General features: G+C 44.0%; 2 protein-coding genes and 1 long non-coding RNA gene across 3 annotated transcripts in view; 1 reads left to right on the top strand and 2 right to left on the bottom strand.

The window, feature by feature from the left end:
- Positions 1–3,910: 3,910 nt before the first annotated feature.
- Positions 3,911–6,151, bottom strand: LOC135204893 (uncharacterized). The gene is made up of 2 exons (XR_010312357.1): positions 6,046–6,151; positions 3,911–5,729 (listed from the first exon to the last, which is right to left on the bottom strand). It is a non-coding gene; the product is annotated as an uncharacterized LOC135204893 (long non-coding RNA).
- Positions 6,152–6,174: 23 nt separating this feature from the next.
- On the bottom strand, positions 6,175–21,312 carry LOC135204646 (uncharacterized; the record flags this gene model as incomplete). Its single annotated transcript, XM_064234794.1, has 5 exons — positions 21,121–21,312; positions 9,411–11,704; positions 8,426–8,614; positions 7,339–7,459; positions 6,175–6,867 (listed from the first exon to the last, which is right to left on the bottom strand). Coding segments are annotated over exons 2-5 (3,180 nt in total), but the record flags the coding sequence as incomplete, so codon positions are not given.
- LOC135204891 (lipid scramblase CLPTM1L-like) overlaps positions 7,071–23,658 on the top strand; it is a 163,626-nt gene continuing 147,038 nt past the window's right edge. The window contains exon 1 of the mRNA XM_064235136.1: positions 7,071–7,076. The gene's annotated coding sequence lies outside the window, so the exon portion shown is untranslated. The remainder of the gene's footprint in view (positions 7,077–23,658) is intronic.

Raw genomic sequence — 23,658 nt, 5'->3', positions numbered from 1 at the left:
CCATCTCCGAGAACGCCTGCTTCGCCTCCTGGAGGCGGCCTGGAGGGAGTCGTCGGAACTTCGCGTGTGTCGGGGGGCCTGTGGTGGCTATGTGGTGGAATATCCCCGTGCTTGGGCGGCGTCCCTGCCGCCTGACGAAGTTCCGGCTTGAAGACTTCGGGGAACTCCTGCAGGAGGTTGCCGTATTTGTGGGGGGCGATGGTACAAATTGTAGGGCGCCCGGGCCTGCTGCTAGTGGAAGGGAAAGGCATGTCCCCGTGTCGAGGAGGCTGTTTGCGGCCCACGTCCACCAGGAGGCCGTTCTGCGCCAGGAAGTCTGCCCCAGTAGCGGGATCCTGACGTCCGCGATTGTGAATTCCCAGACGTAGTTTCGCCCAAGATGGATATCTCGAGGGGCTTCGTGCCGTAGGAACGGATGGGGTCCCGTTTGCGGCGACGATGGAGGTTGTTTTGTCGGGCTCGCGGCTACGGTCTTTTCCTGACGGCGGGAATATCGAGTGCATTGCCCCCGTATCCACCAAACATCCTCCGGCCGGAGATCGCGTCGCGGACGTAGAACCCTAGGTGTGTGGGTTCCGACGCGGCCGTGCCACGGGCGGCCTTGGTTTTGTTTGCCGTCGTCGTTTTTTGATGTTGGAAGGTGCAAGGGCTTTCGCACCTCCTGGCGAATCTCCCGAACCTCCGGGTTGGAAGCGGCACCAGGAGTTTTCACCTCGCTGCGTGTGGGAGGACTTCCCTTGGGATACGGCGCCGATCTCTTGCGTTGGGTCGTCGTCGTCTTCTTCCTTTTCTGCGGCCAGGCCACACGGAGGATCGGGGGGGGTGGCGGCGAGCTTCGCGGCATTGTTTGACAACGTCAGCTTCTTTGCCTTCTCTAGTAGTTCGTCGTCCTCTAGGGTGTACGCGTCGGTCAGCTGCTTTCGGACGTCCGGCTCGAGTTGCCGCAGGAATATTTCGCGGCTCAGCTGATCTCTACCGTTTTTTTCCGTCGGGGCCTATTTCGGCAGACGGACGAGGCCCATCACAGTGTCCCAGGCATCTTGGGTGTCGGCGCTGCGCATGGGGTTCGCGACTAGGTCGAGGGCGCGGGCGGCCCTTTCAGCGATAGGCACGGAATAGGCTGTCCAGAGCCTTTCTTTTATCTCGTCGAGCGTGACAAGTCCGATTCGTGCTCGACCGGTCAGCCAGTTAGATATTCGGCGAGCACCTCTGTCGGGAGAGCCGCTGCGACGAGGTCAGCCTGCAGCACTTTGTTTGTGAGCCCCGCGATCCGGAATTGCCCTTCGGCTCGGAAGAACCAGGAAGACGGGTCAGCCGTTGTGAAGGGGGGCAATTTGACAGCTTGAGCGGCGCTGTGTCAGAGTCCGTCGCTGGGGCGGGGGAGGCCCGGGTTTCCCGCGAGGTTTCCCGCGAGGTACTGTTTGCGCCCATTGTCCTCTCTCACAAAAACGGTCGCACAGAGTCGTGAATGGCGGGCCAAACCGTTTGAGGAAACGCCTGAACACACCTTGGGCAGGTATGCCGTATTTAGTCCGTTAGAGGCGTTGGTTATTTCCACGGTAGGAGCTTCAGAGATCTATACTGAGGCGCCGTATGAGTCCGTTAAAGATCTCTGAAGGTGAGCGGCGGTAGTGAGTCCCTTAATGGCTGAGCCAAAACCGCTTGGGTCACCGTCCAAACCGGGAGGGTCACCAGTTGTGAGAGGTGGACAAAGAGGCAGGTAGAAGTGTACTGATTTTTATTACAGTCAAGGGAAATATAAATATACAGCATGCGGACGGAAATGTGGTTCACCGACCCACGCGAGAGAGTAAAAGTGGGTCGCGAGACCCGATTTGTGTTTTCTTGAGGAGACATAAAATACAAAATATAAAAGTACACAATATGTGGTTATACAAGCTTTATACACTGACGGAAAGCCCGCTGAATGCTCTCTCAGGGTGGAAATAAGAACAACGCGAATGATGAATTATGTACAGAGAAAATTATGAATAAGCGTTGTCCTTACAACCTAATTATTTAGTAAATTTGCAAGGTGTTGCTATAAAAATGTTTTAACTCATGGTTACTGTGTGTGATATAAATTGAAACTACGAGAAGTGCATCCATATAAAGTCAAGGGCATCAATATAATGTCATTCTTAATGGTAATTCCATATACTCTACAATGGACTTGATTTGGTATGTCTCCTTTCAGTAAAATTCCTCGACAACATTTCTAGAACACTAAATGTCGCACATAAAACTGTTGAAGAGGTAGATAAAGCATCTTTTTAAGTGTATTGTTACTGTACATAATCGGCATACATAGCTTGTATGCTTGCTTGCTTGTATGGTGCTTTTACGTTGCATGGAAAACCAGTGGTTATTCAGCAACGGGACCAACGGCTTTACGTGAGGCATACATAGCCTCCAGCTTATTTGTAAGCGATTTTCTATGTTAATAAGGTGTATAATTTCGCTTGCCCATTAATTATAAGAATTATTGGGAAATGTTTTTTTTTTTTTAACGACTTGGGGAAATTTTGATACGATTTTTGGGGAATTTGAGGCAAACCGATCTGGCAACACTGCTCCTTCCTCTCCCCGTTCCCCAAGATGTTTCCCCGAATTCGCATCGTGATACGACCTTAGGCTTTCTCGATGGTTTTCATGTTCGTTTTATGCAATAATAGTCGTTTTATTAATTGAAATCAGGCGACGAAAGTCGTGAGACGACGGGTCGACCTCATTAGTCGGCCATATTTTGTTGCCTAAATAGATTATTTTTCCAGCGTTTTTCTGCCTTAAAGTCTCGTTCCGGTGAGGGAGATCAGGATAGTTTAACAAAATGTCCATTATTTATCAGGAATGGTGGGAAATATGTAGTAAATCTTTGCAGAATTTAGAAAGGGAAGGGTCATACCTAGTCCAAGTTGGGGCACAATGCCCCATGTTTTATATGTCTATGTCAGGTCGTGGGGAAGTTACTAGTTTAGGAGGTAATATGAAGTTTTATGGCATTAGAAACCTAATTAGGCTTTATATCCCCCTTCCCCCACCCCAAAATATTTTGTGGTGTCATCTTGGTCATTAACCCCGCCCCCAAACCCCCTCTGCTGTGACGAAATACCTATCAGAGCCCCCTTGAGATTTCTCGGAATTGTTGTAGATTATTTTAAGGAACTGGAAGAGGATTGAGAGCTAAAGTTGTAAAGTAAGATTGTCAACTATGAATGTACTTAATAAAATAGGCTAGGGAAGCCTACTTTCAAGTTTCTCAAGCCTAAAGGAGATATAGGTAGGTACTATAGGGTCAAATACCGAATGGCCACCTGGCCTCTACACTGTAGCGTGACCACCTTCACGATAAAGGACTATAACACGTCCTGTAACCCAGGATAAACATTAGTCAAGAGCTAGCAGTGTCCGTGGAAGCAACACCTCGAGACCTCTACTACTTTCCTCTCTAAATAAGTGTTTTCTCCCAAGTCGCGAATTAAGGCCTCATCTCCTTATTCCCGGGAAGGTGGTCGCTCTATGGTAAAGGTCAGGGGGCCATTCAGTAATATTTGACCCTATGAGGTGTGATGACAGTCGTGGGCTACTTTCAATGTGATGTAGAGGTGACCTGGTGTTCCTGGATGGTTCTGGAATGATGAGCTCTTTGCTCTGTCCTCTCACCACAAATGCTTGCTGCAGAACAGCTATTTGTGAAGGTTATGTTTCAAATATTGTAGGTATAGAATTAATGTCTTAGTTAGGATTCAGCCGAGACTAGTACTGATCTTGTTTCTTCAGATGTCTGTTTACTGTGAATGATGTTGGTTCCAGTGCAGATCGGAATGAACAGAAATTTCCCATGGCGGTTACCATGATGGCCTCTAGTATACTACTGCTGAATGGGAAGGTACAAGATTAAGACAACAGAAACCTTGTGAAAATATATATATATTGTAGATGGTTATATTTACATATAAAGCATGTTCAAGACATCAGCTGCTCTGTTTCATTACAAGTCAACATTTGTACTTAAATCTTACAATAGCAAAATCATAAAAAAGTGTGTTTACGAAAGTAGTTGTTTATCATTGTAAAACGTCACAAAACACATAAAAATAGACATACAAATTGCTTTAAAATGTCAAAGTTCACGAGTACATACTTGTGGGTGGTCTGTCATCAAATGCTAAATTTGCTTTGCAGTCAAACCCCGAAGATACAGATATATATCGAAGTTTCTCTAGGCTGAAATTTCAACAACATTCTTGTATCGTACAGTATACCTCTTTCAAAGACACACCACTAACTAAAACTACATTTCAGGTATAAAAACCTACACGTACAAAAGAATCTATACTGCAGCCTTTGAAATGCACACGTGCGCACTTCAGGGAGAAGGTTCGATATGAAAATGAGGTAGTGATTAACAAAGGAGCAATACAGGAGCAGCTTGCAAAAATTAACTGGAGATGAACACAGATCAGCAAAGTATTGCACGTAACGACAAACGCTTTCAGCATCAACAGAGTGACTTACTTCTACGTCAGTATATTTCAAAACTCAACACAGCAACTAGATGTTTGATGAAAGATGTCAAAAAGAAGGCTTGATAGCCGAACAAAATAATATAGTTATGTGATATTTCACCACATTTCCATGACATTTCCATCACTTCAATTTATAATTCCCAGATATATTCATAAACAATATTAACATAGTCACCGAGTCCCAATTCTATACTTGCAGGATTTCTCAATCTGGGGACATTTCACTAATATGGAAGACATTTGCAAACAAAATATGTAGTACTTCTGTTCTGGTTACAAAATGCACAAACAAAAAGGTTACACTTGTTACAGCTTTAAAAAAAAGTTGTGAGCTGGATAAACAAAAACAAAGTATTTACTTATATATGACTAATATAAAGAAATTTACAAAACAAAATCCAAGCTTTTACAAATGGAAAAAAAAAAATGTACACATAACACATAACAAAAGGCAGAGAGAATCATTATAAGTGATGTCTGCTACCCACAACAAAATGTGTAGTGGAAAGTCTTTGCAACACATTACTGAACACAAATTCTGAGCGCAATGCTCAACAGGTGGCTTCTGGATGAAAGTGGCTTGTGTTTCAGTACAAAAACAACTCAAAACAATCAATATTCTTAAAGAATCGCATAAAAAAATCTACCCTATCTGCACTGAAAGTCAAAGTTGGTCTAGTACCATCAAAATCACTGGGGGACGCATCTTATCCAGGACCTTTGAAACAAAATCAGACAACATACAAAAACTATTTGCTAGGTAGTATCATTACCACAGTTTACAAAATTACCATTGATGAATGAAATATAACCTTTGTACACTTCAAGAACTTTAATCGACATGACACTGATCCATAAAATATGCAAGCATGGTTATATAGACTAATTACACTTAACAACTTGGTGAACACATGGAAGACGACACTGTAATATCACAAAGGTTAGCGTGAAAGCCGACTACAAGATTCTATTGACAGGAAGTGCTCGAGTTCCAAAACGAATGGATACACACCCAGTATTCCTGGTAATTTGAAATTATATGTATAACCTATGCAAAATAAATTTGGAAATTATAAAATACGTTGTACAGAGAGTAACGAAATCCACTGAGTAACGAAGACTCACAGCAGGTAGCACACACGAGACCATGGAGCCAATTTGCATTGCTAATAATGTTGGTTCTCTTCTGTCACCACTGCCCTGCAAGCAACGAGAGAAATTGCATTAGAAGAAATACGAATTAATTGGGACTTGAACCTTCAGAATGGCCAAAAGGGATTCGTAGCGCATGCAAGTAAGCTTCCTGAAATATCTTCTTTGCAAAGTATAAATTACAGAATAAATCAACAAAATAGTAATAAACAGTAATGGAGCAATCTTGAATCTAAACAAATCCTGAGTATTTGGACGAAAAGTCCTATAAGTGAATTAGTTGTGTGACACTGGAACCAACATATTTTCCTCTGTATGTGATAAGGACAAGCAACCAGACTGATAGGCACTGCTCCCATCCTACCTATGATTGGCTGGAGATCCGAGCTCTGAGTGTGAGGCAGCTGCTCGTGGGGTGAAGATGTCTCGGGGTGATGGTGCGACTGAGGCTGCGACACTTGCTGAACGAGTTTTTCGCAGTCTTCGTACACCTGCTGCTTGCTGCTGATGGAGCGAAGGGTGACATCTGTTGTTGTTGAGCACTGGCCGATTGGTGGCCCATCGTCGTCAGCTGCTGCTGCGATGCCTCCACGGCTTGCAGTCCGTTGTTTGTCTGGTGGATTATGCCGAGCTGTTGCACGTCGTGCGACGGACCTCTGGGTTCGTGCTCGCGTCCCACTGACAGAGCTTGCTGGTGAATCACAGATAACGGCTGAAGTTGCTGCTGACCCGCTGCTGCTGCTGATGAATGACTGTCATCTGCTGTTGCTGTTGCTGGGGCTGGTTGCTGGTGTATCGATGACAGCTGATGAGAAACAGGCTGCTGCTGCTGCTGGACTACCGAGCCAGTCTGCGGCTGCACCACGGCGTACGTCCAGACGTAGACGGGAGGCGACGCTCCCTGGGAACCCTGAATGAGTGTGCGATGAGGCATGGACTGGAATTCTGAGCTCGAACAAGGTATCAACACCTGAGTGTTCTGAGACTGATGAGTACTGTTCTGGGGAGCGTTGGTGATACCGGGACAGGCCCAGAGCAGCTGGTCCTCACTCCTGATGGCAGAGTTGTTCTGGGTGATGTTGGCGGGGACTGATGTCATCTGCACCAAGGACTCTTGTTGTTCCTGTTTGAGCTGCTGTAACGACTGTTCCTGCGGTATGTGCTGCGGCTGTGCTCCGGCTGGGACCTTGAAAAACAGAGAGCTGTGGTTGAAATCATGATAGAAATACTGTGCACCAATAAGAAAAAAGGTGAGAAAATCATCATAACTGATAAAAATATTCAATGTACCTACAATTGCAATAACCACAATGCCCTCTTATTGTTTTGATTTCTTCACACTTCTGGATATGCTCATCACCACAAAACCCAAGATCCAAACAAGGAAAATGTAAATCCAAATCCAGAAACAAGTCCTGTTACCCACCCGACCACAAGAAGGTTAGGTCATAATGTGACCTCATTCTGATACTAAGAACCTGGGTTCAAATCCCGCTATGGATGTCAGAATTTCTACATACCTATTCTTCCATCTGGATCTTAGGTTTCGTAGTAACAATTGTATCCAAAAGGTAACACAACTGAGGGGTTAAGAAGGTATTGTGGTTATTTCAATCATGTATGTATCAGGTAAAAAGTGCAACAGAAAACGACTTACAAGTCCCATATTGCTGGAGGAAACTGTGTAAGCATCGACAGGAACTGCACGTAGCTTCTTCTGCCTCTTGTGCTGAACAACTTTGCTTCCATCCATGTTATCGAGCGAGGGCTTCGAACACCTGAAATCAAATTATGTTTATATCATAATAAAAAATAATGCTTTTTTAATTTAACTTCTAAAAGAGAATTTGAATAATTTCCAGCATAATGATTATTCTAAATACTCTACTTGAAACTGACAGAGGCAGTACAGCATTGATGAACACCATAATCTTTGGAAGCTTGAAATTCAAGTCAAAGGTCGCTGAGGGATTGTTTCACATGAATAGATTTCCATCTCCTCAATATTACTCTTATAACCAAACCAGACTATCACTGGGATTGCCTGCAGCGATCAGCAACTACCTAATTAAGCAAGGATGTTAAGATACAGTCTCACTGGCTATAGTATCATTCTTCTTCTCTTGTGTGAATCTAGTCTGTGGGGTCGGAAGGTGAGATTCAAGAGTTTTCATGCTTGACCCACAGATGGCCTGTTGCCCATAATATGCCAGTATCCTTCATATATACAAAATTAAGATGGAGAAGGCCAAAGTTCTGATGGAAGGATAAAATGGCAAATGATATGCAGGAGGAAGGTTCAGGAAGTCAGGATGCATTGGACATGGCACAGTGGAGAGGGCTAACAGGAAACAGCAACCCCATATGGATAAGGACAAGGCTGAAGACAAAGAAGAATAATCTTTGTGGGATGGATCTACTGGTCTCTCTAGGTCTCTCTTACATTTACTGCATGGGATCTTATAATATTACATGGTATAATTCAAAATGAAGATTCCATCATTTAGAAAATAGAATATAACTAAGATATAATACTCTACTCCAGTAGAAACTGAGAATATAAAGGAGGGCTCTCTCCAGTGAGCTGGTGCACTCACAAAAGCTTATTCCCATCAAACATCATCAGCAACAAAGGAATGTGTAAAATCAAGGTTTGTACTTGCATAAGAACATGTGCCAATCACGTCATCTTGTGACAAAAGTAACCACAATATTCTCGGGTAACTAAAACCAGAATAACATACTTCCTGACATTATGGCCGTGCTCTCCACATCTCCTGCACCTGGTTCTTGAATTTGTGACTCGTCCAACGTGACTGAGCCGAGGGCTGGAGGCCAGCCAGCTCCGTTTCAGCTCCTGACATAAGTTTCCATAGCGACTGATGACGGTGGGGGCCTTCTTGAAAGACGACATTGAAAGTCCAGTTAGATTTCTGTAAAATTAAGAAAGTTAGACGATAGACAAATACTCGCTCGAACAAAATCAATACGCATAGCAGGCACTGGTATATGTAGAGTACAAAAATCAATTGAAATAATAGCTTAGACAACATACAATTAAAACAGAAAAATCATATTTACAAAGAATTCATTAAGACCACAGCTTAAAAGACCTCAACTTATATTTTTTTTTGTTATGCTACAACCTTAAATGTGATACATTTTTGAATAAATTTAAATTGGATTTCAAGTGTAATGTACAAATAAATTTAGGTTAGGAACTATGTGAAATTGCTTTTAACTGGAAGATATCTAAAAAATATTCAAGTGCAGGCTGTCCTAAAGGATCTTTGTTATTTAATGGGCTCTATGTTACTTTCAGAAACCCTGAGTCCCAAAGCATATGTTAATCTGAGGTGCTACTGAAAGCTTCAACATGACAGCCAGAGCAGACCACAGCCAGATGCCCTCTCATGAAGGTGGCTGAAGAGAAAGTACAATATACAGCCTAACAGGTGAGTGAGGGATAACCACAAGTCATCCACCTACCACCAATGAACCACCTTGTTACCAAACTAACCACTGTTTCAATTTATGCTCTGAACACTCCTGTACTGATGAAACAAGAGCATACTGTGTCACTTACAAACCTACTTGAAAATACTGTAATTTCATCTGCAATTTAAACTTACGACTAGCACTGTCGGGTATAATAAAATAAATAAGCTGTATCTGCATAAGAATGAAAGTCATTATATAGATATCAGTAAAATATTAAGTGAAGATTACCTGTAATCCCTTCTCACTTCAGGCGCATCGTTGCTGAAGAAAACGACAAATCGAAGCGGGGTCCCATTCTGCGAGGTCACGTGAAAGTACTTCCCTGCCATCTTGTTGCGCTCTTCCTCAATCATCAGCAGCGACGAACGCAGGGCGCTCCCGTCTGTTACGAGCGCTTTCATCAGAGGTCTACAAATGCTGACATCTTCACTGGGCATCCACTTCACCGTCTGTTCTGTGATGGCTTGCAGCGACTGAATGCAAAAGAGGTACGTGATCATTTTACCCTGCTGCCTCTTGCTGTCAAGACTGGCGTCATTTTTGTCAGTTAGATACGTCATGTCCTTCTTTTCTTCACAGTAGTCTGATAAATCAACTTGTATGCAGGCGTTCTCGTTCAGTTCGTGCACAAACGGATCCATTGTATACACGAGCTCCTCCAGAGTCTTTGCAACGGCATCAAAATATCGCCACCGCACGCCCATGACTCCATCGACTTTGTTGCTCTCTACCGATTCATGGAGAGCGAAATAAGAAGGATCATTCTGCTTCTCGTGCTGATAAATAACGGGCCCGGTCTCCCCGTCAGTGATGTAGTACTCAAGATGCTCCGGAAAATAAGTCTTTTCTAACCTGTCAACAATTAAAGGAGGCTTTAAAACTGGTTTATCCAATTTCTCTTTGTAGTATCTGTATTCCTTGCGATACTGATCTTTCGTCTGCTTCAGAAGGATACGCTTGGCAAGACACTCCTCCCCTGTCAGAGAAGTCCCCATGGACCCTTTCCTTGTCCATATGTCAACGATGGCATTCTCCCTCGAACGGTCCCCAACGTCCCTCAGCGCCTGCATCAGCAGAAAGAACATGGCTTCCACTTTGTTCTCTTTATGGGACTGACAATACCTATCGATGTGAGATATCAATGGTTTCAGCCGCCCTTGCCTGATGTACTTGGTATTTACTGCACATAGAGGCTGTTTGTGATATGGGGTCCTGCCACTTAATTTTTTGGGCAGCATGAGATACTGGTCGAGGGTGTCGTCCTGGGTGTAGTCGTGTTCTTCAAGGCCAGTTGCAACATCCTGAAATGTCTCCCAACCTGTTTGGCATCCAACGGACCTATACGGAGGCTCTTGATCCGGCCACCCTCGTTTGCGGGCCGGATTCCTCCTCGGTTCTGAAGCGGCTTTGGCCTCGGCATTATCGTCCGGCGACTTCTTCTCTTTCTCCTCAGCTTTGCTTTGCGTCTGGGCTTCAACGTCTGCATCCCTCAGCATGCATACGGGACAATCTTGATCCCTGTGGGGCTCAAAAGATGCCGGCTCAGTGCGGAACATTTCACATTTCTTTTTCTTGGACACTTTCAGGTAGAGTCTTTTGATTTTCCTCTCACAATGAACACATACATTTACTGGGTACCTGTTGGAATCTTCATCAGATAAATCTACCTTCCATATCTTCTTCACGTGCCTAACCATCTCCAGTTTAGGAACGCCTTTCCTTGGCCCATCAAATACCACCGTCATTTCGGCACATATTCTACATATCTTTCCAAGCATGTACATGTGGAAGACTTCACTTGGCCACTCGGTTTCCTCCTCTTCTTTGTCATCTTCCTCTGTGCTTTCCAGTGCATTCTCAGCACTTTCACATTCGCCCCGTTCACTCAGAGTAATGGAATCACCATCAGGTAAGGTCATCCCATCCCTTGTCGAACTGTCTCCATTTTCAGCATTACCTGCCTGTGATTCAATTTTTTCTATAGTAGAATCACTGCCTGGGAAGCTCTGACCCACAGTTTCTATCCCACTACTGACATCACTTAAATAATGCAATTTACTTTCAAAAGAATCTGTTGTAACACTAGCATCTACGATTTCTTCCGGTTGGAGCGCAGACTCTGGGAAACCCTCTGGTGGTACCGAAACTTTCTCATCATGGATTGGAGGTCTGCCTTTTCTACAAATATATGCTCGTTTACCTTCAGTCTCACTTACTTCCATCACATTCCTTAAATTTCTTATGCCGTCAGTAGAAGCCACCTCCTCTGCGTTCATAAAGTTCTCTCCTTTCAATGACCCTGCCACGTACGTCTGATTAGCCGGCTCTGGGGTTGCTCTTTCTGTTTCTTCTCCATTCATATGACTGGTGTTAACAAACTTTGTTCTACGTATTCCAGAATCCATGATCAGTCATGCAGCCACTGACAGCAAATTAACTTTACTCTCAATCGTCGGTGACCATAGTTATCTGATGCCAGTTTACATTGATCAGTGGCTCAACTGATCATTGATCAAGGCTATCTGAAAATGAAGAATAAAATATTCAAATAGCAAAATGTGTCTACAAAAAAAGCTGCACATTATGCCATAGAACAATGGTATTTGCTCTTAAGAGAGTACATTTTCTGAGTGAGGGCATATGTCAACAAGGTATAAGCACAAGTACGTATTGACCAGTAAACGACGCCAATTGGTGTATGCCAAGAAATTTCTTTCCCTTAAATACGCTGTTACCACCGCCCAAAAACCCTGCACTGCCACTGGAAATACCAAATATAATTGAGATGTGTATGTGTTCAGATTTAACAATAAAAAAGCATCCGATAAACGCAGATTTTACATCAGGGATGGTGCTACCTGTTGTACTATTCCCCTTCTTTGCCAAGGTCTCCATAGAAAAGAAACAACTTCAGATTAGACACTAATGAATATACAGTGGACCCCCCCTATTCGCGTTCTCCGGATTCGCGGACTCACACATTCGCGGATTTCTCTTGGGAACGTTTCCCCGCATTATTCGCGGAAAATTCGCGCATTCGCAGTATTTTTCTATGAGAAATATCCACAAATTCCTAGTTTTTTGATCAATTTCATCATAAAATGCACTTTTTGTGATAAAACTATTTAAAAAACCAAGTATGAAAATTTTTAGTGGTTTTTCTTAAGTTTTAACTAACAAAATAGGCTGTTTTTAGCATTTTTGTAGGGGTTCCAAACATTCGCGGGTTCTAACTATTCACGGGGCGGTCTGGTACGCATCCCCCGTGAATACGGGGGACCAACTGTATGTATGTATAATATAATTATATGTAGTTGTAGGATAATATATATATTATATATAATATAATATATATATAATTATAATTATTATATTATGATCTATCTATATATATTATTATTATATATATCTAAAATACCATATATTTCGGCGTATAAGTCGACCCTTTAGCCCCAAAAAATCATGCCAAAATTAAGGGGTCGACTTATCTACCGGTAACAAAGTGAATCTTTATAATTTTGGCATATCGGTACAGGAATCCAGGCTTTACAGTTGGCTAATAACAATGACAGCCTTGTTGAGGTAACTATGTATGTAAATACCAGTATTAAAAAACATTTCACACTGTAATACGACAATAATAATACATTAGAACATCCATTACCTCAAATAAAATGAAACAAATCAAAGTAACTTGAAGAAAACCCCAATCGCACAGCAAGTGTAAACATTGCGTAGCTATTTGTAGTACAGTAATTGAGAAGGATGCGTTCACTCTGACAGTTTTGTATTTACCGGGGTATTGTTCAAAAAACATTTTATGGTATGAAATCTATCACTTTAGATAAAATAAAAAAAATTGTATTTAATAGTAAATATGTATTTAAAATCCTTCAAAATGACTTGAGTCATCGTTACTTGAATTAAACAATTCATCAGACAAATTATCATTCACGGTTTCATCATAAGGATCCCAGTTTGAATCTGGTGAATCAACTGCAGGTTCGTTTTCCCTCAAATGAGCCTGTTTATGCCATAGAAGAACCAATGGTCAAGGAATATTCAACATAATAATAAAATACCAGTACGTCGTTTTAACAACCAATCAAACATTAACTTGAGACAGTTTGTACATACATATATACGTAGGCTGTTATGCAGCGTTAGTTAGCGCTTGTTTGTTTACATTACACTCGAGTAAACGTATCTTCGTTTCGTCATTTCTAATCAAGATTTGCTGGTATTCATCTTTTATATATTACACAGATTTGTTAATATACCGAGTATATTACCTGTATTTCTTATGGTAAGTAGAGCAACATATACCGTAATAACATTCAGGTTATTTTATATGATACGTTTTACCCTGCTGCTTATTTTGAGCGTAACGGTTGGCCTCGACATTTTATAGGTCGACTAATATGCCCGATATTAGTTAAAATCATAAAAATTTACTCAGAATTGGGGGGTCGACTTATCTTCCGGTCGACTTATATGCCGAAATTTACGGTATATATGTTTAATTATTTAAAATTAAAGTTATAGGGTAAATGACCAAGTGGCGATGTAGTGGCCATTGATCCTGGAATGCGGTCGCCTTCCCGAAAAAGTACTTGAATTCGCTGCCATGAGCATCAGTCAAGAGTTGTAGCCCATCCAAGCAGCACACCAAGACCTGTATGCTCCTCTGGAAGTAAGTGTTTTCTTCTAAAATGATATTGTAATGATACAATTAAGTTTGTTCATACTTACCTGGCAGATATATATATAGCTGTATTTTTCCGAATCCGACAGAAATTTCAACACTTACGACACACGCAGTGGGAGTCAGGTGGTTAGTACCCATTCCCGCCGCTGGGAGGCGGGTATCAGGAATCATTCCCATTTTCTATTCATAATTTTTATTTCCACTGTCTCCTGAGGGGAGGTGTGGGTGGGTACTTGATTATATATATCTGCCAGGTAAGTATGAACAAACTTAATTGTATCATTACAATATCATTTTGTTTGCATGAAACTTACCTGTCAGTATATATATAGCTGAATCCCACCTTTGGTGGTGGGAGTAGACAGAATAGAAGATTTTAGGAAACATATATATGCAGATAATTGATATCTTGATTCCTTACCTGTTAGCATAGCTGACTTCGTGGTTACTGCCGCATAAGTCTGCTTGTGCTACTAGAGTTGCCAGCAAGGTAGAGACCTATAAAGCTGGTGCAACTCCAGATGATCTGTCAACAGGGGCGAGACCACGACGTGACTAGACCATTGACCATACAAATGAGGGCAACGAAGTAAAACCAAACCACCTGGCGTAGCCTAACCAAAAGAATATCCCACATAGACTAAGCTAATGGAAGGGAGATCCGCCGCAGGCGGTCAACCCCACAACCATAACACAAGTTGTTAAAAACTCCCCATAAACCATTAAAGGATAGGATGAGCGCTACCTCCTGCCCCCAAAACAGTGTCTGCAGCGACGTATGGTCCGAGCGAGTAACAATTTTCGTATGTTGCTTTCACCTCCTCCCGCAGGTAGTGTGAAGCGAACACCGAATTGCTTCGCCAATAAGTGGCGCCCAAAATATCTTTGATTGCCATATTTTTGTGAAAAGCCACCGAATGTAGCAATAGCCCTCAACTCGTGGGCTTTCACTTTCAGAAGCTCCATGTCACTTTCACTACACCTTTCATGGGCTTCCTTAACCGTGCTTCTTAAGAAGAACGCCAGTGCATTCTTCGACATCGGAAGATCTGGTTTTTTCACAGAGCACCACAAGTTCTCCGAAGAACCTCTGCACGCTCTGGTTCTCTGCAAATAAAACTTGAGAGCCCTGACAGGACACAGGACTCTCTCAGCTTCAGGTCCCACTAGCTCCGACAACCCTTTGATCTCGAACGTCCTCGGCCAAGGGTTGGAAGGGTTCTCGTTCTTTGCTAAGAACGTAGGACTTAAGGAACAAACTGCACTATGATCCTTGAACCCAATATGCTTGCTTATGACTTGAATTTCGCTAACCCTCTTCGCCAGAGCGGTTAGGAAAATGGTCTTCTTAGTAAGATTCCTAAGCGAGGCTAAATGGAGCAGTTCAAATTGACTCGACATGAGAAACTTCAGTACCACGTCTAAGTTCCACGATGGTACTTTAGGTTGGAGAACTTTCACAGTCTTAAATGATCTAATGAGATCATGAATGTCTCTATCATTCGCTAAGTCGAGTCCTTCTGCACCAACTTCTAAAGACAGCCCACTTTGATTGGTAAACTGCGATTGAGGAGGGCCTCCTTGCGGTGGCAATCGCCGTTGCCACAGGTCTTGAAAAACCCCTCGCTCTGGCCAACTTCTTGATAGTCTGAAGGCAGTCAGACTCAGAGCGGGGAGGTTTGGATGTGGTACCTCTCGAAGTGGGGCTGTCTGAGTAGATCTTTCCTTAGGGGGCAGAGTCCTTGGAAAGTCTACTAGGAAGGATTCACACCTCCGTGAACCAGTCGACCGCTGGCCAGAAGGCGATGAGGGTCATTCTCGCTCCTTCTGATGCAGCGAACTTCCTCATTACTTCCCGAGGATTTTGAATGGGGGAAAAGCGTAAATGTCTAGTCCCGACCAATTCCACAGTAGGGCGTCTACTGCCACTGCTCCCGGGTCCAGAACTGGGGAGCAATACAGCGGAAGTCTCTTCGTTCGGGAAGTTGCGAAAACGTCCACATGGGACGTCCCCCACAGCTTCCATAGCGCCTGGCATACTTCCTGATGAAGGGTCCATTCCGTCGGCAGAAGCTGTCCTTGCCGACTGAGAAGGTCCGCTCGCACGTTTTCCACGCCTGACACAAATCTTGTCAGAAATCGTGACGTTTTGCGACTTCGCCCAAATCAGGATATTCCTCGCGATGGCGAACAGAGGAACGGAGGAGTGAGTTCCCCCTGTTTCCTGAGGTATGCCAAGGCTGTGGTGTTGTCCGAGTTTATCTGAACCACTTTGTTGGAGACTTCCTCTTGGAAGAACCTTAGAGCAAGGTAAACCGCTGAAAGTTCTTTTAGATTGATGTGCCAGGACACCTGTTCCCCTCTCCAGGTGCCTGACACTTCTCTCCCTCCCAGTGTTGCTCCCCAACACCGTGAGGACGCGTCGGAGAACAACACTAGGTCGGGGTTCCGAAGCTTCTGCAGCGAAAGTCCTTCCGCAAGCTTCTTTGGATCCAACCACCATTTGAGGTGCTTTTTCACTTCTTCCCGTCAAAAACAAGACCTCTTCTAGATCCTGTTTGCGTGACCAATTGCTTGAGAGGAAGAACTGAAGTGGTCGGAGGTGCAACCTTCCCAGAGAAACAAACTTCTCCAGTGAGGAAATGGTCCCCAGCAGACCTCTCCATTCCCTCACCGAGCATGTTTCCTTCCCTAGAAAGGCCGACGACTTTGTCCAGGCATTGAAGTTGTCGCCCCTGGGACGGAAAAAAGCCCAAAAAGCCACTGAGTCCATCTGAATCCCCAGATAGACTAAGGATTGAGAAGGAGTCAGATGCGACTTTTCGAGATTCACCAGAAGTCCCAGGGACCTCGCTAACGACAGAGTCGTGTGAAGGTCCTTCAGACACCGGTCTGCGATGAGGCTCGAATAAGCCAGTTCGTCTAGGTAGAGAGAGATCCTTATTTCCGCAAGATGGAGCCACCTCGCAACGTTCTTATAAGAACGGTGAACACCATCGGCGCCGTGCTGAGGAACCGAAGCAAGAGTTGCCCTTGAATTGGGAAAAATCTTCCCTTTCAGGACAAACCGCAGGTATTTCCTTGATCGGGGATGGATGGGGACGTGAAAGTATGCGTCCTGAAGGTCTAAAGAGACCATCCAATCCCCCCCGGTCTTAAGGCTGCAAGCACGGATTGACGGTGTCTCCATCTTTGAACTTCTGCTTGGTAACAAAGCGATTTAGACTGCTGACATCCAGAACGGGGTGGGCGCCACCCCCCTGACTGCTTCGGCACTAGGAACAGACGGTTGAAAACCCCGGAGAACTCCGGTCGAAGACCTGTTCCACTGCCTGCTTCTCGATCATTTGATCTAGTAGATCGTGAAGCCCACTTTCTGCTTTTCTCCCTGATACGAAGGAGACAAATCCTTTGGTGTCGAAGACAGCGGGGGTAACATCAGGAAAGGAATTCTGTACCCCTTCTTGACGATGTCCAGAGACCAAGCGTCGGCACCTCTCTCTTCCAAGCTTTCGCGAAATGTAGAAGCCTGGCTCCTACCGGTGGCTGAAGGACTCCCTCTCACTTCTTGCTCTTGGAAGGAGCGGGAGTCTTGCCTCTGAAGAGCCTCTTCCTCGAGGGGCTGGCTTCGAGGAAGAAGCGGATCGAAAGGGCTTCGATTTCTTCAAAGCAGAGGACCCAGAATACGAAGTAAGTAGTAGGCTTCCTAGAAGACTGTGCCAGAAGGTCTTGGGTTGCTTTCTCCTGGAGACTGGCAGCTATGTCCTTTACCATAGACTGGGGGAAGAGATGTTCTGAGAAAGGAGCGAAAAGAAGATCCGCTTTTTTGCGCTGGTAGACCGACTTTGCAGTAAAAATTGCAAAAAAGTGCTCTTTTCTTAAGCAGATCCCGTGCTGAAATGAGCAGCCAATTCTCAGAACCATCCCTGACGGCCTGTCCATGCAAGACAATACACTGGACAGCTCCCCCAGACTGATGGAATCAGAACTCCTGGACCTGGCATCCAATACTACCAGACACCAGTCAAGAAAATTAAAGACCTCTAGTGTCCTGAAGAGGCCTTTTAAGGTGAAAGTCTAACTCACTATGCGTCCAAGAGACCTTAGAGGAAGACAGAAAAGATCTTCTGGCGGCATCCACAATACTACAAAGTCTCCTTGAGCTGAGGCTGGCAAGCTTAACTCCGACGTTTTCTCCCGTCTCATACCACATACCAGCTTTGCCACAAAGTCTTGAAGGTGGTAAAGCGAAAGAAGTCTTGCCTGAAGCTTTCCCTCTTTTCCTCCCATCCAATCATGGACCTTTCGAAAAGCTTGCTTCGTAGAAAGCGGACTTCTTCATTTTCACAAAGCCCGAGATCTTAGTAGCTTTGGATGACGAAAACTGAGAGGGAGGAGTACGTGGAGCTTCAGGTTGGAAAGTGTCTGCAAAGACTGACTGTAGCAAACGAGTCAAAACCTTGTAGTCCGTCGAAACCGAGCCAACCACTGCTGTTCTTCGTCCACTTCGACGAAAGCGTCACTAATTTCCTCTTCAGACACTGGAGAGTCGGAGGAAGTAAAGATGAGTCACGAGCTTTCTCAAAAGAGAAAGAGCGCGAACAGGAAGAGTTCCCGCTTGCGCTTGCGGAAGTGGAAAACTGACGTCCGTAGGCGCCAAGCGCTTGGCGTCCGAAGCCAATCTACTGGCGCCGACTGAAGCGCGCTCGACCGCAACAGGTGTACACCTGGCGTCCACTGGCGCGTGCTGAGCGTCACTAAAATGCGCTGAGCGTCCACTGGCTCGCTCGCGCGAACCTTGCACGAGTCACGCTCGGGCGTCCCACTCTAAAGCGCGTTTGACTTTCACAGAAGCGCGCTCGGCATCTAAAGAAACGCGCTTCTTATCAACAAGTTTCGTAGCAGCGGAAACAACCGCTTCACTAGAGCGAGAAACGAATTTCTCGCCTCCTCTAGAAAGTTGCTGGGGAGCAGAACGAACTCTAGAGGGAGACTCAAACGGAGAGAGAGACGAGGCGAGGAAAGAGGGAGAGAGAACGCCTCGACCTCTTCACAGGAAGATTGTCATCCTTCTTACGGCGACGGTGGAACAGGCTCTCTCGAAGAAAAAACATCTCGAAGTTGCTGCTGAAGAGACTGGAGAATCTTGCTTGTAGGTGAAGCCTCCTTTTCTGGGGAGGGGCTGATCCTGTGAGCAGGCGAGTGGCGAGGGGACGCCTCCTTCCTACTCCCAGGAACCGCCATTTCACGCACCTTAGCAGTCGCTCGAAAGAAACATCTAGGAAAGACTCCGCCTCCGAATAATCCTTACGCTTCTTCTGCGGAGGAAAGCATCAAAGGCACTATCAGGCGACGAGCAAAGTTCCGGAGAACAACTTGGACGTGCAGCGTCCCGAACGCGAGCCGTCCTTTTTTCAGCGGACGTGATGCGGTATGAGAGCTCCACCCCCTTGCGCGGGGAGGAAGCTTCAGAAGAAGAAAAGCACTCCTTGAGAAGATGTGCACGCGCACGCTCCTTGGCAGTCTGGGTAGGTTCGTCAGAAGCTGCCGAAGGCACGCCAGATCGGTGGGGGTTCCTCGTAACCCTCCTTCGACTTTCGACATGCTCTCTCCCCGTAATCTGGGAGTCAAGCAGAGGTCTAGGTCTAGAGGCGGAATGAGGCCGATCTGACGCACCCTCCACTACACAAGGGGCACTTTCACTGCACTTCTCTTCACTTTTGCTCTCCAGAGCTAACACTTTGATTCTAAGTTACGAATCGATTCAAGAATTAGCGATAAAGTATTACCTTCTACCGACACTGTTTCAGGGGCCGGAGGCAACGGAGGCAAACACTACAGGGGTAGGAGCATAATCTACAGAAGGAGGGTTAGCAGGAGAATAATTAACATCTTGCCTAACCTGAAAACACTCCTGGAGGAAGACCTCCTTAACCTATCTCGCTCAAGTTTCTTAAGATAGGTTTCATACGCCTTCCATTCCGACTCTGTTAATCTTTCACACTCCTTACAACGACTTTCAAACGTACATTCATTCCCCCTGCAAACTTTACAAACAGAATGTGGGTCTACTGAAGCTTTCAGTAGCCTACCTCTACATTCGGACATAGAACAAAATCTAGCGCTAGCAGAACTAGACCCTGACATTTCTTGATCAAAAGAAAATCAATACCAAATTCAAAATCAATCCAAAGTCAACGTGTGCCAAGTCACCGATCCAATTCAGATACCAAAGAAAAAACCAAAAGGATACTCAAGTAGCTAGTAAGTTCCAAAATCTGGACGGAGGTGCTGCAAACAGGGTGTTTCAGCACCTGGCGACAGAAAAATTATGAATAGAAAAATGGGTGGGAATGATTCCTGATACCCTCCCCCCCGCCTCCCAGCGGCGGAATGGGTACTAACCACCTGAAACACCCTGCGTGTGCGTAAGTGTTTAAATTTCTGTCGGATTCGGAAAAATACAGCTATATATATATCTGACAGGTAAGTTTCATGAACAAATTATAAAATAATGGCATAATATGAGCACTTTTTCGGGAAGTGGCCACATTCCGAGAGAGGTGGCCGCTACGTCGCCGATCGGCTGTTCACCCTAGTAATCTGTCAAACAGCAAAGTGGACTTTAAATTTCACCCTTTTGGCATGAAGTAGGTTAATCAACCGAGTGCCGCTGTAGTGGCCACCTCTCAGAACGCGGCCACTCTCCGAAGAAGCGCTGGAATTACGCCATTATTTCGTAAATTAGGAGAAAACACTTTCTTCAAGAGGAGCGCAGAGGTCTCTGTTTGCTGCCTGGATGGGCCATGACTCTTGACTAATGCTCATGGCGGTGAGTTCAGGTACTAGGCTACCTACTTCTTCAGGAAGGTGGCCGTGTTCTGGGATCGGTGGCCGTTATATCCGCCGCCTCGGTCGTTTACCCTTTAGCCTAGTGATTTCTGGTCTAAAATTTAGTAGTTAGGGCATTTCAAGGTAGCGGTGAACCTAATGATTAATAGTAATAGATATACTAAGAATTCAGATTTCAATCTTTTAACCTTTAACCTAACCTAACGTACGGCTTAGCCAAGCATATGGGTTTACGTACTTGCATAATGGCTACCCACAGTCTAAACCTCAGGAATGAAAGTAGCCCAAGCTAGATAAGACGGAGCATTAAATAAAAGATAAAATAGAGACATTACACGATACATTGACATAGGTAAATTGTAGCTAGTCTTGACTTACAAACACGTACCGTACGAGTTCACCGTGCCGTATCCTCACGGTACGACTTGAGCACGTCCACCTCATCCCAAATTGTAAAATGGAACCACACTCCCTCAATGGTGGGTGAAAATAAATCAGTTTCACATGAAAAAAGAGGCTGGGATGCCACCTTGCCGTCCGGGACTCTCAGGGTGGTTTGTTTACGTGTCGTGTTCGGGAAGCTTTTGGCATCGGGAAACCGACCAATAGAAATCCAGATCCGGAAATCCCGCTTTCCTATTGGCTACTGCGGAAGGTCGCTTATTTTACTAAGATGACCGGGTTTGGTCGCGGCAGTTTTTGCTTCGGTACAAATGATTTTTTGGGTTTTACGATCTCGCTCATTGAGAGAAATTACTTTTAATATGTTAAAAAGTGTTACACAGATACTAAACTCTGCCAAAATATTATTTGATAAGAGTTTAAGAGTTAAAGTTGTGTTCTATTTGCTTCTAATGCAAATTATCAGCCCACATTTGAGCCGTAGAAGAAAATAGTTTAAATGGGAAAACTAGAACTTCATTCTACTTCATTCTTGGCATATGTGATATATTTTTATGTAAATACACCGCGATGTCTATGTTTTATGCATACGATTGGATGAATATATGTGATTTTGACATTTGGCAGTTGATGGAAGTAATTCCAACAGGAACAGAATGTCTTAAAGCTTGACAATAAGGAATTTGCAGATATTTATAGTTGGTTGTGAATATTTCATACGTTTTTGGCTCATCTTGTGAGCATTAATGGTCCTGAATATTGGAAAACACGAAATCTGTTATGGATATTGGTCCTGAATATTCACGCAAAGAAATCTTACATACGAAACCAAGAGCCATGTCTCTGAACCACCGGAAAAGTTGCAGATTATCTCAATTCATTTCAAAATTGATATCAGTTCTTATTGGTCATAGAGGAGGGTATGTATCAAGAATAATGTACTACCTATAGATACCTATAGGTAGTACTACCTCATCCTACGTAACATAGAAGAGCCAGTGGTTTCAGAGATGCTAAATGGAACAACATAAAGGGAGAAAGATAAGCAAGTATGCGAGCGAGGGCTTCACGTTCTATGTGATAGTAAGAGGGTTGTAAAATACCCCAAATGGCAACCGCGCATATTGCCAGATCAAAACATCATGAGTAAGTGTTTGGATCTCTTAGACTCTATGTAGACTCTGGCTTCGACTTCGGCAATGATCCCACCGAATGGCTAAATAATTATCATATTTATCGCTATTACCTTATTTTAAAATGTTTCATTTGTCTTGATTAATTTCACACTTATCTTGAAAAGAAAGTAGCCACCAAAATGCGAAACTTAAATTAAGACGAGACCGCAGTCGGAGCAGGTTTGAAACAGTCAGGTTTTAAATCCAGAGCGCTACTTCTCCGTCATTTCAAACCAATATTTATTATTCCAAACAATGCCTTCACATTAATGTACGTTTTTAAATGGGCGCGAATCGTGCCGCACGACAAGTATTACCCATCTTTATAGAAATCCGTTGGCTAAGGGTACGTTTTTAGGCGGAGGCGGGTAGGGGGGTACCTGATATCAGGGGCATGTGATTGGCTCCTTTCGTATGACTGACCAGGTGAAGCCTGAATACCTGATCAACTCAGCAGCACCTGGCCCGCCAGGCTCAGTGTTACTGGTTGTAGGTTGTGATGTCGGAGAGGTGGCGGTTATCGTGGTTATATCCATCCATTATCTACAACCCTAGGGTATCTCAGGCTCCTTACTTATGGTAAGTGAAGACACGTGAACGTGCAGTATTCTAAGTAAACGTTTGAATGTGTAAAGTATTTGTTTTATTATTTTTTTTTTCAAACAAAAGTTCGGGGTAACGTATCTTCCGTAGGACTCTGAGGGAGAAAGAGGAACGTTTGTTTTGACAGATTTGCATTTGTCGAAATTTAGACCTAATTTTATTTCTCTATTCTTTATTTATTTACATGGTGCACGCAAAAGTAGATATGTGTGGTTTAGCAAAAGACAGATTTGATATATGTGTTTGTCCATTTTTTTTATTTTAACAGTTTATTTATATGGAAAAGACTTACATAAGAAGCAATTTGAACAAGACATTCGTCTTTTTCGAAATTAAGAGACAGCTATACCTCAGTTGGCAATATTCAATGCACATGGGATTACAAGACTGACTTAGGATTTATCTATTGATGGTTCCTGGTGGATTACCTTCATAACAAGAGGGCTAGTTTTTTTTTCACAATGTTTACCCGCCAATACCTCTGATTATAGTAGTCTAGCTATATAAGGCTCGAAAGAGGTACCTGCTGACAGGGTATTTGAATTTACTCACAAGTGATTTCGTTGTAAAGAAATGTCGTATGCATGCAAGAATGCATCTCTCTCTCTCTCTCTCTCCTCTCTCTTCTCTCTCTCTCTCTCTCTCTCTCTCTCATCTCTCTCTCTCTATCTTCCTCTCTCTCTCTCTCTATATATATATATATATATATATATATATATATATATATATATGTGTG

This window comes from Macrobrachium nipponense, chromosome 47 (assembly GCF_015104395.2).
Source record: "Macrobrachium nipponense isolate FS-2020 chromosome 47, ASM1510439v2, whole genome shotgun sequence".
In the NCBI taxonomy this organism is placed as follows: Eukaryota; Metazoa; Arthropoda; class Malacostraca; order Decapoda; family Palaemonidae; genus Macrobrachium; species Macrobrachium nipponense.
Note: the sequence above shows the minus strand (reverse complement) of the source record. Positions and strands in the feature narration are given on the sequence as shown.